The 13,680-nt window shown below is 31.4% G+C and overlaps 6 protein-coding genes across 6 annotated transcripts; 3 read left to right on the top strand and 3 right to left on the bottom strand.

Moving 5' to 3' along the window:
* Positions 1–1,526: 1,526 nt before the first annotated feature.
* On the top strand, positions 1,527–1,947 carry SFT1 (Sft1p; the record flags this gene model as incomplete). Its single annotated transcript, XM_001644646.1, has 2 exons — positions 1,527–1,562; positions 1,690–1,947. The coding sequence occupies 2 exons, from the start codon at positions 1,527–1,529 to the stop codon at positions 1,945–1,947; spliced, it is 294 nt and encodes a 97-aa protein (XP_001644696.1).
* A 153-nt stretch (positions 1,948–2,100) lies between these two features.
* Positions 2,101–2,895, bottom strand: CAP1 (Cap1p; the record flags this gene model as incomplete). The annotated part of the gene is made up of 1 exon (XM_001644645.1): positions 2,101–2,895. The coding sequence occupies one exon, from the start codon at positions 2,893–2,895 to the stop codon at positions 2,101–2,103; it is 795 nt and encodes a 264-aa protein (XP_001644695.1).
* Positions 2,896–3,287: 392 nt separating this feature from the next.
* HSE1 (ESCRT-0 subunit protein HSE1) lies at positions 3,288–4,793 on the bottom strand (the record flags this gene model as incomplete). Its single annotated transcript, XM_001644644.1, has 1 exon — positions 3,288–4,793. The coding sequence occupies one exon, from the start codon at positions 4,791–4,793 to the stop codon at positions 3,288–3,290; it is 1,506 nt and encodes a 501-aa protein (XP_001644694.1).
* A 1,469-nt stretch (positions 4,794–6,262) lies between these two features.
* LAC1 (sphingosine N-acyltransferase LAC1) lies at positions 6,263–7,510 on the top strand (the record flags this gene model as incomplete). Its single annotated transcript, XM_001644643.1, has 1 exon — positions 6,263–7,510. The coding sequence occupies one exon, from the start codon at positions 6,263–6,265 to the stop codon at positions 7,508–7,510; it is 1,248 nt and encodes a 415-aa protein (XP_001644693.1).
* Positions 7,511–7,958: 448 nt separating this feature from the next.
* On the bottom strand, positions 7,959–8,675 carry MRT4 (ribosome assembly factor MRT4; the record flags this gene model as incomplete). The annotated part of the gene is made up of 1 exon (XM_001644642.1): positions 7,959–8,675. One exon carries the CDS (start codon positions 8,673–8,675, stop codon positions 7,959–7,961), a length of 717 nt encoding a protein of 238 aa, XP_001644692.1.
* A 563-nt stretch (positions 8,676–9,238) lies between these two features.
* On the top strand, positions 9,239–13,639 carry UFD4 (putative ubiquitin-protein ligase UFD4; the record flags this gene model as incomplete). Its single annotated transcript, XM_001644641.1, has 1 exon — positions 9,239–13,639. One exon carries the CDS (start codon positions 9,239–9,241, stop codon positions 13,637–13,639), a length of 4,401 nt encoding a protein of 1,466 aa, XP_001644691.1.
* Positions 13,640–13,680: the final 41 nt, after the last annotated feature.

Raw genomic sequence — 13,680 nt, 5'->3', positions numbered from 1 at the left:
CTAGTCAATTTTTATCATTATACTACAGTTAGTAAACGGACAATAGCTAAGTATGGTAATTATCTCAATGATGTGCTAGTCATGTACGAACTGAAGAGTTTCAAGTTAAGAAGTAGACAATATTCCCTACCTACATCACCTCTCTTAAAGAATTTACTATACCAGTAGTTGGTAACTAATTTTAATTATCAATGGTGGTGGGTCAATTTGAGCTTTACAATACCTGAAATATTACAAGATAGTTTAACCTAACCTCATCCAGTTATGTTTTGGTTAATTCCCAATTTGTTTTTGGCTTTCACTAAAATTTCTGGTACGTATATAAATAAGTGATTCTTGTTCTTTGTATTCAATAGTTAGTATGATTGCCATATTTCACATCTATTGGGTAATTGAAATCTAGAATATATATTCAAGTTATCAACAACAAAATTGTGTTTAACGATTGATTTATGGAATTGATAGTCTATATAACATTTGCAACTTCATTTATGCATGCATCTATGTATGCGGTAGAAGTGCCTCTGTATATTTGATTTTTAATTCCTACTATAATTATGAAATGTTGTGACAGTAGTCGCAAAAAGTTGACTATTATTTTTAATGTTTTGATTTTAATGTTCTTAATAATTATTCAATTTAATGTTTAATAATAGTGACATTGTAAAAGGATGATATAATTTGCGATCTAGGACGATTTCCCTGAGGACACCGCCATGTTTTCATTTAGGGGATATTGTGGCATGCGAATAAACTTTTGTCTGATCTTTATGTTCGAATAGAGCTTTAATATTAATCATTAATTAAAGTAGTCAATTTTTTTCATCATTATCATTTCAATTATAGAATGGGTTCATATGTTAACACTATTTTAGTAAGATATTAACTGAGAATGCAATCAAAAATAAAAATAAAAATAAAACAAAGCTATTAATGTGATGAAAAAATACGCCATTTATTGATTTTTAAATGAAAAACGAAACGTTATTAACACCAAGATCTACTCTGAAATTATTTATGCTTTATTTTATTTTGTTTTATTCTCATTAGTATTATTTAGTCTCGTAACTTCTTCTATTCTGATCAATTGTTGGGACCATCTTGTGCAACTAAGCAGGATCACAATGTACAGCTTGAGTACATCTTGAAAAGGCTATTGATTTAGATGTAACTTAAATACTAAGTGACTTGATGGGCAACTGACATTCCAAAAGCTCTGACAATACCTTAAAACCTTCCTCGTTAACTATTGGTATAATATCATGCTCTTGAATCACGTGACACTGATAATGCTTTCGAAACATTATAATTATAGGTCCTAGGTTTCTTACTCTTGATGAAATTGAATGTAGAAAGACGACACGATTAATTTCTGCGGTTTCTGCACATATATTTAAATATATATATGGGAATATATATACAAGAATTAATAAAATTGATGAAGATATAATAAAGAATAATATTGTTTGTAGCTTTTTATTAATCCTTAACAGTATTCATTACTATGCATGTAATTTCGAAAGGAAATGTCTAGTTCAAACTATTCCCAACTAGAAAGCAGAGTATGTTTAAGGTAATTTTTAATCTTTCTAGCTTTAACTTCAACGTTAATGATGGTAACTCATAATCCAAACCCCTTTTACATTTGTATTACTAACGCCATGAATGTATATGTGACTATAATAACAGAATGACGAGAGATTAGAAAGTCTTGCTAATAAATTAGCTACTTTTAAAAATATCAACCAAGAAATTGGCGATCAGGCGATAAATGATAATTCATTAATGAATCAACTATCGAATTCTTTTGATTCTATGTTAAACAATGTTAGAAATACTTCAGGGAGATTAACTAGGTCTATGAGAGCAGGAAATAACATATGGAGAATGGTTGGTATTTCTCTAGTATTATTTTTCATAGTCTATAACCTATACAAGTTTTTCTAAACAGTTCAAGGTTTGACTTGACCTTTAAATTTAGTTTCCTTATTATCGAGACAATCGTATATATAGTATGAAAAATTAGATATGTTTTATATAATCTGCATTACAGTAATAGTTATTGTATATAATTATAAAAGTCTATGACACAGAAAATTATTAGTTACCTTCAACGGCGTTTTTACCTAATCTATAGTTACCAATTGCTTTACCCCAGTTGACCTTTGATCTAGTAACTGGCAATCTTCTTCTCAATTGTTTAAATTGGTTTTCATTCAAATCAGTAAATGAGTTGTCCAATTGACGTTCAAAATTCTTTTCCAACTCTTTAATCTTATCTACTACAGAGGACACATTAGATTCATTAAATTCTTCTGTAGACTTGAATTTCACATTACCATCTTCATAGTAATGAACTTGAACATCTATAGAACCTTGCAAACTCTTGCTTTCATTGTCGTATATATATTCAGATTTCCAACGACCTGTCCAAAAATTAGCTGTATTATATCTATTACAACTGATAAGTATAGCTGTTTTATTTGGTTCGCCAGGGACAGAGAATACACCATAGGTGATATCACCTGGAAAATCTGTTTGTGAATATTCTAAGAGTTCTTTGTCGATAGTTTCTTGTTCATCAGTCAACTTATTTTCTGATTTCTCAATGTCTAAACTTATCAAGTTTAAATGATCAACTGAAAAAAGGTTTGAGGTCTTTGGATCAAAGAACTTACTACCTTCTTTATTGTATTTGGAAATTATTACAAATCTGCCTTCTAGATCAACAGGAACTGCATTTGATATGTTATATTGTTCAATTGCATCTAAAATAGTAGATTTTGAATTTTCACCAGTAATGGTTAATAAATCGTTATAAACCTCTTTTATTTCACCACAAGAACTGTGGGAAACTAATTCATTAATAATTGATTCAAATTTAGATTGAGACATGATTTACCATACACTTCTCTATGATATTCTAATCCTAACGAAAGCTATTCCTATATCTATATAATTATTTTATCTTAGTTAATATATAGAATAGGGATAACTACTTTATTTTAAAACTGTCGAAATAAAGCTTTAAATTGTCAAGTTCGGGATATCTCAAAATACAATATTTAAGCACATACAACCCTATAAGATATAAACAGTAGAAGAAGAATATAACTACTCAATTGGTTGGTATGGTTTTCTAATCTGTCTGAAACAGTCATATGTAGTAATTATTTTTATCATCATTATTATCTTGCTTATATCTGAGATCAATAAATTGTATCTAACAATATAGATTTATAGATGTTATAGAATATAAGGCAATGGCAATATAAAGTTTCCCTTATTTACATACCTGTATGCTGATTACTGACAGGATAAGGTGTGTAATTTTGCTGGTAAGTAGGTTGTTGAGTATCGTTCAATTGTCCTTGAGGAACCGGTTGATTATGGGCTCCTTGTGTACTATTGACAGTACCAGGTACTTGTTGTGGATAACTTGGACTTTGAGTGTACACAGGAGGTTGGTAAAATGCTTGGTTCTGAGATTGTTGTGGGAGATTATGCTGATATTGGATTTGTTGGTTAGTCTGTTGTGGTTGCAATTGAGACTGACCTTGAACTTGAGCTTGAACTTGAGGTACAGATGGGGCTATGTTGGTATTAGATGGAGGGATATATGAATTAGCCGCACGGTCTAACATTTGATTATATGTCGATTCAGCATTTGCCAAAATTTGACGTAACGAAGTCAAGTCATCCTTCTTTTGTGAATACTTGCCAATCATTTTGGCAATCTGTGGTCTCAATGGCGTCACTTCTCCATATAATTGATTTATTTGTGGATCTTGGGATAATTCTTGACCATTATTTGTTGATCTTAGCATGGTGTGCAGTTGATCTATATTAGTTTTTTGTGAAAATAGCTTATTCTCTCGAGTCAGTTCTTGTTCCAATTCAGCATTAGATAGGTCTGATATTGGAGTTACGTAATTCAATGGAAAAATACCAATGTTACCTCTTAAAGTACCTTTCCACCAATCCCTGTATACCTGTTCTAAGACAGTAATGATATCCCCTTTCTTGAATGATAATTCATCAGGTTCATTAGAGCTCAAATCGTACATTGCTCTTACTTTTCTTACCACAGTTGGTTTCTCCTGTACAGGTGGTTGAACGGTTTGTTGTTGTTGTGGTGGTTGTTGATGATTTGGTTGATGATTTGGTTGATGATTTGGTTGATGATTCGGTTGTTGTTGTGGTTGTTGCTGCGGTTGGTTTGGTTCAGGAATACTTTGTTTTTGCTGTTCATACTCTAATAATGATAATTTTAAGGCTCTTTGGAAATCATCATCATCATCCTTAACACTTGATTTTACCTGCGGTTTTGGGGTACTAGAACTATTGTCATCAGATGCAAATAGAAAAGAATAAGATCCATCAGATAACAAACTTTGATACAGATCACTTACATATCTTAAAGATGGGTCATCTTTAAAGGATACGGAAAGTTGTTTAGTGATATCAACGACTCGTTTTTTAACGATCAAATGAATAGATTGATTATCTATGATACTTTTTAAAATATTGGTAAACTTTTTTGAATCAATCTTTTGCTTAATTCTTGAACCACAGTTTTCAGCCATTGATAGTATTAACGATAAAGTTCTTAAGATTACATTTGCATCGTCTTGCTGTAATCTTTCTTCTATAACCTTTATGGATTCATTACCAGCATCTTCTGGATCCTCAGTGATTAAATCACAAACTTCCAAAATATATTGCCAGTTATCATTTCTTAGTTTAGCATCAGTTGCCTTCAATATAGCTTTTCTAACATTGGCCACACTCATTTTCTAAAAGATGAATCCAGACTAAACTTTTTCTATTCTAGCAGAGATATTCTTGTTGAAAATACAACTAAAGTAAAACAGAATAAAAGCAACCAGATATATATTACTCAACCTCAATTAACAATATATATAGAGATAGAGATCAATTTTTTTTTTTGATTAGGGGTTACTATACCAATGAAACAAATATAGATATCAATAGTACTTATAGCACCACACCCACACAAAATAAATTATTCAAAAAGATTGCTATCGAAATATCTGGAATAACAATAGATAATCACAGATGTATTAGGTGAATCTTATTAATAGCAACAACACAATCAATAATAATAACTTGAGCTACTTTCCCCTTTTATAACATTATCTAAACCCATTTTTTAATTAGTATCTATCTTACTATCTTAAAGTTCGCATAGTTAAATTTTCGCTATTATCAGCCAAGCCAAGCCCAGTCAGCAAAGTTAAGAAAGACAGTCACTTTTACTTTAAATGAGATGATGTTAATGACAAAGCAAGAATCATCACAGAATAATCTAAAGATTGCTAAATTAGAACTGTGAATAAATTATTTATATCAATAGGATAATTTTGTTGGAGGTAATTGAACAAAAATTAATGGTTATACTTTGAATCAAGGGTGGCCAGAAAATCAAACCAAATTACGTCAAAGAACCAAAATAAATATTGTGATTGTGATTGTGATTCTAATAAGAGAAACTTCAAGAAACTGTTAACTAATCTTTTACAATTGCTTAATTCGTATTCGATCTGGAATTATTTCTGAGAATACAACCATAGGTCTTAAAGTATCCGTCATTTGTGTTGTGGATTGGCATCGAAGTTTTGATTTCCAAAAATCTTTAAGTATCCAATACAAGATTGTGCATTAGGTTCAAGAGGTAGTAGTTATATCAAGTAAATTAAGGATTCCTATCAGATATAGATCGAGTCATCTTATAGTTCTGGTTTCTCTGTCTCTACTTATCTGTTTGTCTGTTCAGTACCATACAAATTATATTTACTATTGTCCTCTATTTTTTTTTTGGGCTTGATAATATCATACTATTACCGCACTATCAAAAAATTGACTTATTTTAGAAGAAGAAGAAGAACAAGGCAAAATTTAAAAAAAATAAAAATAAAAATAAAATTATAGTTTGACTTTTAACTGTTCAATTTTAATTTAATTCAGTTTATTTTGGGTTTGAATTAGGAGCTTCAAGTTGTTATAAGTACAATTTGGAATTGTGTTTGGAGAGTTTCATACTTTGAGCAAGGATTGAATTGAACTCAATTTCTTTTGAACTTTTCAAATTCAGACAGAGAACGGTAGAAGGTTGAGTAACTACTCTCTCACTCATTCTTTGAAGAGATTGTTGATTTTTGTTTATCCTTTGATTCCAAGGTATTGTGTGGATTTTATTTGTTTGCTTGTTTTATTGACTTAGTATATCAGATTTTACAATATGAGTGAAAATAAAAAGGGTAGTCTAAGTGCACCTGTAATGAGAAACAGAGCTACATCTTCTGTTGGCAAGATTGATGTGGGTGATACCGTTCCAGGTTTAGGAACCATGGATGAATCCAAAGCATCGAAGATTGCTGCTGAAGAAAGAATGCAAAGAATCTGCCAAGGTGATGGTGATGATATGGATTTAATGAAAAAAATTTGGTTATCTTATAGAGAAATGAATTATCGCCATACATGGCTAACACCTTTGGTTCTTTTAATCATATTTTATAGTGCATATATTACTTCTGGCAATAGAACTGAAAGTAATCCATTACATCAATTTGTTGCAGTTTCTTATCAAGTTGGTGACACTGATTATTATGGTAAAGGTATCAAAGATTTATCCTTTATATTCTTTTACATGATCTTTTTCACATTTCTAAGAGAATTTCTAATGGATGTCGTTATTCGTCCAATTACAATCAAAAAACTGAAGATCACTTCAAAACATAGAATCAATAGAATGATGGAGCAAGTATATTCAATTATTTACTGTGGTGTCTCAGGTCCATTCGGTTTATATATCATGTACCATTCAGATTTATGGTTATTTGAAACCAAAACAATGTACCGTACTTATCCAGATTTGAATAATACTTACCTTTATAAATTATTTTATTTAGGTCAAGCAGCATTTTGGGCTCAACAAGCTTGTGTTTTGGTTCTGCAATTAGAAAAGCCAAGAAAGGATCGTAGAGAATTGGTTTTCCATCATATTGTAACCCTATTGCTGATCTGGTCATCGTATGTTTTCCATTTCACTAAAATGGGTCTAGCAATTTATATTACAATGGATGTCTCAGATTTCTTTCTTGCTTTATCAAAAGCTTTGAACTATTTGGAATATGAATATACCCCTGTTGTATTTATTATTTTCGTCATTTCTTGGGTCTATTTACGTCATATTGTTAACATTAAAATTTTATGGTCGGTTTTAACACAATTCCGTACTGAAGGTAATTATGTCCTAAATTATGCTACCCAGCAATATAAATGTTGGATATCGCTACCAATTGTTTTCATTTTGATTTTTGCATTACAATTAGTCAACTTATACTGGTTGGTTTTGATCTTAAGAATCTTGTATAGAGCAGTTTGGAAAGGTGTTCAAAAAGATGAAAGAAGTGACTCCAGTGAATCTGATGATGATGATGAACCGGCTGAAACCTCCAGTAACAATGACAACAAGAAAAACAATTAATTTAAAAATTCTTAAATATTAGATCTAAACATTTTGATCATTGATAAATCAAGTTTAGAACTTATTCATATTTTTTTTTTTGGCAGTTGTGTACATGTTTTTATATATTTTATATACAATTTGAATATAGACTTAATTTTATTGTTCTAGAAAGTTTAGCTACTGGTTTGACCATTGATCTGTATTTATAAATGAGGCAATATGATGGTTGTTTATTTTTTTCAAGTTCTACGACATTGTTTCATCCAGCTTGTCTCCTTTAATAAACGTAGGTCTGTTTAGCCTTTTAATAATTCTGTATATGATTAAAAATTACTTTCATGATATGGAAATTTGTTTATCTTATAAAACCCTTCCATGAATATGATTCTTTAAAAATTAATATAATCTCTATGACATTTATTGTACAAATATAAAGTGATACTTAAAGTTTATCCTATAGATCTACTTAATCTTCTTCTGTATTTATCTTAACCTTTTCCATTTTCGAGGTCTCGTTGTCGTAATATGCTGCTACTTTAACTTTGTATTCAGAAGCGGCGACACCAAACTGTTTCAAAATCAAAGCTTGACGAACGTCTAACTTATCACCTTTGTTACAAACCAAGTATGGAGATTCGACTGTAATCTTACCAGCTTTAATTTTAGTTGGGATATCTAACTTATTTCTTAAAGTTGGTTCCAAAGAATGAACCATTGGGACGTCATCTTCAATAGGAACTTGACCACCACGAGAATACACAATACCTTCTGGGATAACAAAAGTTAATGGAGCTCTTGAGTTTGGTCTCGAATAATCCATTCTAGCGTATGATTCGAAATAACTTCTAACAGTGTCAATATCTTCATTGGTAAATAATAAACCAGTGACACCGCTACATTCCTTAGTTAGCTTGTGTAAGTTTTCCTTGTACTCATCTTCTCTAGTAGTACCCAAGGCCTTTTCTAAAACTTTTCTCTTACCCAAAATTAATTTCGAGCCAGTCCAAGAGGATCTAATTTCTTGCAAAACTGGAGTTCTAACATCATCCAAATATAAAATCCAAACGTATCTGTAAGTATCCAAAGCAGCTCTTACTTCATCAAAGATTCTCTCCTTGTTTTCTCTACCTTTCTTATCAGTTTGAGATAATGTCACTAACTTAGAACGTTTAGATCTTGGCATCGCTATATATTGCTAATTATTGTCCTGAATATCAAACTAAAATAAAAGCAAAATAAAAATATAAATTAATTCTAGAAAAGAACAAATTAGAATTCAATTATACCTTCAATTTAACTTCCTCTGACCAAGTACCATTAATTTATACCATCATAAAATCATTTCAAAATTTTATTCAGATGTTAAACTTTAAACTACGTGAATAAAAAATCGATGAGCTTTAAAATTTTCTTTAAGATATTTCATATTAAATGCGGGTCACGTGCTTTTGGATATTTTTTTATTTTTTATAGTTCAAATTTTGATATCCAAAAATTTAAAAAAAAAGGTATTAAAGTTTTAAATAATGGTTAATATAAGAAGAACTCATCTCTTTGAGTTAGTACTTGAAGATATTGATAGGTGAATGGATCATATTTGTACTTTAGGAGGGCTTTAAATATATCTGAAGAGCTGAAAGTTTTTGATTTGATAGTTCTTACTGCTTTTTTAGAGGAGCTGTTCTACTTTTTTTTTTTTTGATTTATTATTATTGCCTCTCTTCTTTGCTTCTTTGATTTAAAAGTATGAATTACTACGGTGAGAGTGATTCTTCAAGAGGCGAGTATGATATAGAGGATGACAGATTGGAATCTGTATCTGATTATGATGAATGGGCAGACAGAAACGAAGATTCTAGTGATTATGGGTACGACAACATGAATGGAGAGGATAATGATGATGAGGAAGGTGGTTTTGATGCTAATCATAGTGAAGGAGAGGATGAGGAGGAGGATGACAATGATGACATAGAACATAGAAATTTAGACTGTGTAGAGGATGATGAAGATGATTATAATCACGGTAGTGCCGACGATATTGAAATAGGTGGACATATGGAAAGTCGTGCAGCTACTTTACAAGAATTACTAGGCCACCTTGCACATGATTTAGAAGCAAGAGCTAATAACAATGATAGTAATAGTTCAAGTGATGATGTTAATAGAGACCATAGAATTCCCTTTGGGACCGGGTTCCCAGATTTTTTATCGATGCTGGGAGCTAGAAGAGTAGAAGGAAGCAACGGAAGATTTGATCGTATGCGTAAATTAGTAGCTAATATCCGTAATGCTGCTGAAGATCCCTACATTGCACTTGAAAGTCTAAGAGAGTTATCCGAATCATTATTGATGATGAATAGTGTTGCTATTGATAGAGTCATTCCAGTAGAATCTCTGATTAAAGATATATGTGTCATTTTTTCAAGCCCTATTTTAATTGAAGAATTAGAATTGCAACTAATGGCTTGCCGTTGCATTTATAACTTGTTTGAAGTAAGTCCAGATTGCATTGGCATTGCTGTGGAGGAAAATATCATTCCAGTGTTACAGGGTAAATTATTGGAAATAAGCTATATTGATTTAGCCGAGCAAGTTTTAGAAACTTTAGAATATATCTCGAGAGTACAAAGTAGAAAAGTTTTGGAAGCTGGAAACTTGACTTCATACATACAGTTTTTGGATTTTTTCACAATACATGCACAACGTAAAGCTATTACGATTGTTTCCAATGCTTGCGCAAAGGTCAAATTAAGTGATTTCGAAACTATTCGTGAAGTATTTCCATTGTTGCAAAGCATTTTCATAAACAGTACTGATCAAAATTTGATAACGAAATTAGTAAATGCGGTTTATGGAATTTGTGGCGGGTTAAGAAAGCATATTAATTTTGATGATCTATTCACTGAAGAATTCATTGATCATATTTTTTCTTTAGTATCCTCGCCTGAATTACCAATTGATAACAAATTAAAATCAATCGAGATACTAACTGTTTTAGTCCAATCATCACAAACAATTTCCGAGCATATGATAGAGGGGGATAAAGTAAATAGCATGATATACTCATGTTTTAACCCTTACAAGAAATCACAAGATGCATTATTAGGTGATATCTTAATGTTTGTTCCTGATAATCTCTTGATGGCCATTTCTAGATTTTTGGCATTCTTATTTCCCCCAGAGATGAATAATTGTTTTACAATTCAAAATCCTAACCGAGAAAAGTCTATAATTAATCAGTCAAATTTAAATGACTTTAACGTCCAAATTATAAATATGATGGTAGACATTTTTACAAGCTCTATTGATAGTGGTGTTCGTCTCTATATATTGATTGCAATTTTAAGAATAGTTTCCAACATGAATTCAGAAGCGGCAAAAGCCTGTAAGTCCAAAATTGTAACATTATTTGAATTATCCTACTTTAAGGTAGATAATCTATATAATGGAAATAAAACAAAAATGATAAATGCGAATATTTTACAAATACTATTGGGGATATTACTTACTATTAATGAGAAATTCAAAGATGAACTGTTTTCTACTTTAAGAAGAGAAGGGGTATTCGAAGGTGTTGAATTACTGCATTCTCATTTGGATGACATGATGAGTGATGACATTGAAAATGACACATATGACACAGAAAGTGAAAAAGTTCAGGTTGAAAGTTTCTTAACTGATGAATCAAAGACAAAAAAGGATAAAGGCAGTGATAGTGAGTATGAGTATGATGAGATGAATATTCCTGAATATGTAAAACCAAAAAAAATATCTTTTGAATTACTTAAGAGGAAATCGCATAACCAAATTTTGCATAGTATCAATAATTTATGTGAAGACGCATTTTTATTGTTGGATTCTAACAAGGAAGTAATTCAAGAATCCTCAGAAAGTCTGCAGCTAGTTCTTCTTAAACTTCAAAAAGCAGATGTTTCTAATTTACAAGAGGAATACTGGAATGATCTCTGGGATGATTTAAAACAAGATTTCCTGGGTGAAAATGGCATTTCTGTTCATGACTTTATTTCATCTGACCTGCCGAAATTATTAGTTGATATACTTAGAATGGGGTTGAATTTAAATCCGGTGATCAAAACATCATTTTTTATTTCGTTCGAACCAGTTATGGATAAATTCATTAACTTTTTGCATATGGCATTATCAAAAGCAGAGAAGTTTACAATTTTAGAATGCGGTCTCCAAGGTGATGAAGGGGGAGTTGCATCATTAGGGAAAGAAATGAATATCAAACTTGTTTATAAAGGAGATGCAAAAAAGGATGGTATCGTACCTAACTTGAGTACCGTCACCCTTTCGATTCATTCTATTGCTTCTTTATCTACTTTGAACGACTTTTTAAAACATAAGGTAACTCAATCAATGTTCCTGGATTCTTTGCTATCAGGGTTAAGCAATAACAGTAGGAATGAAGATGGATCATTAAATAATTTGAGAAATATCACATTTCAATTTTATGACAATGAAACTCCATTGGGTCTTGACACTACTATTTTTAGTGTAGTTTACAAAAAATGGGTGGCTAATGGAACAAGTATAACTGAAAGATGGAATGAAACTCCTACAATCTATTATAAGAAACTAAATAAAATTTCGCCAATTGATGATGAACCAATGGAACAGACATTAGATTCGTCTTATACTATTCCAGATGCCTCTAAAGAAATCTTGGATTCACACGCGGCAGAAATGGTCTTAAGGTTATTGAAATTTCTTCATGATAGTGACATACCTCAAGAAAAGTTTATCAACATGAAGTTGAGTGCAAAGCTATCAAGACAATTGGATGAGCCATTGATTGTGGCAAGCAGGGTTTTGCCTGAGTGGGTAATTTATTTAACAAGTCAATACCCTTTCATTTTTCCGCTAGATACTAGAATTTTCTTTTTGCAATGCACTTCCTTTGGTTATGGTCGTTTAATCGAGTTATGGTTAAATAGAAGTGGTAAAAAAATAGAACAAAGTAGTGATGATCCCCTTCAACAACTTGGTACTGTGTTAAAAAGAAAGTTAAGGATTACTAGATCAGATTTATTTGCGAGCGGTCTTAAAATTTTAGAGAATTATGGCTCTAATCCAAATATTATTGAGATTGAGTACCAAGATGAAGCAGGTACGGGTCTGGGTCCAACATTGGAGTTCTATGCAACAATGTCAAGAGATTTTGCAAAGAAATCGTTAGACATTTGGTCTTTTGGGGAAACTGAAGATGAAAATGAAATCTACATTCAGAGATCGTTATTTCCACGTCCCTTAGAAACTTGTACAGATCAAACAAAGACCCTAGAACTATTCACTTACCTGGGTGAATTTGTTGCAAAAGCTATTTTAGATGGTAGAATTCTTGATTTCAGATTTAACAGGTTAATGTTCGAATTAATTGAGGAAAGCTATAATGAAACTAGTATTAGAAACTCAGACGTCTTAACTCAATTGAAGAGGCTATCAGTAGTTGATTACCAACTGGCAAAATCTTTGCAATATATTTTTGATCAAAAAAATAATAATAAAGCCATTTCAGACCTAGAGCTAACATTTGTCCTTCCTGGTTATGGATTGGAACTTATAGAACATGGAAAAAATGTTCCAATTACGTCAGCTAATGTTGAAGAATATATCAGTAGAGTTTTGAGCATGATGATTGAAGATGGGGTAAAAAAGCAATTGAACTGTTTCAAAGAAGGATTTTCTAGGGTCTTCCCTTATAGAAACATGTTGATTCTAACACCAAATGAACTTGTTACTATGTTTGGAGAAGCAGAAGAAGATTGGTCCGCAGAAACTTTATATTCATGTATTACTGCTGAACATGGTTATACCATGGATTCACAAACTATTCACGACTTAGTTCATATTATCAGTAACTTTGATAATCAAGATAGGAGGTTATTTTTGCAATTTATAACTGGTTCCCCAAAATTGCCAATCGGTGGATTTAAATCATTGAAACCGAAATTAACGGTAGTATTGAAGCATGCAGAGGATGGCTCTTCTCCAGATGAATATTTGCCAAGTGTGATGACCTGTGCAAACTATTTAAAACTACCTAAATACTCTGATAAATTGATAATGAGTTCAAGAATATCTCAAGCAATAAAGGAGGGATCGGGTGCTTTTCTGTTGTCTTGATATATAAATTTTCATGCACGGTATATATCATATACATATAA

The sequence above is a fragment of the Vanderwaltozyma polyspora genome, genomic scaffold (genome assembly GCF_000150035.1).
Source record: "Vanderwaltozyma polyspora DSM 70294 KpolScaffold1056 genomic scaffold, whole genome shotgun sequence".
Classification (NCBI taxonomy): Eukaryota; Fungi; Ascomycota; class Saccharomycetes; order Saccharomycetales; family Saccharomycetaceae; genus Vanderwaltozyma; species Vanderwaltozyma polyspora.
The sequence above is the reverse complement of the archived record's forward strand: the minus strand, read 5'-3'. Positions and strand labels throughout refer to the sequence as shown.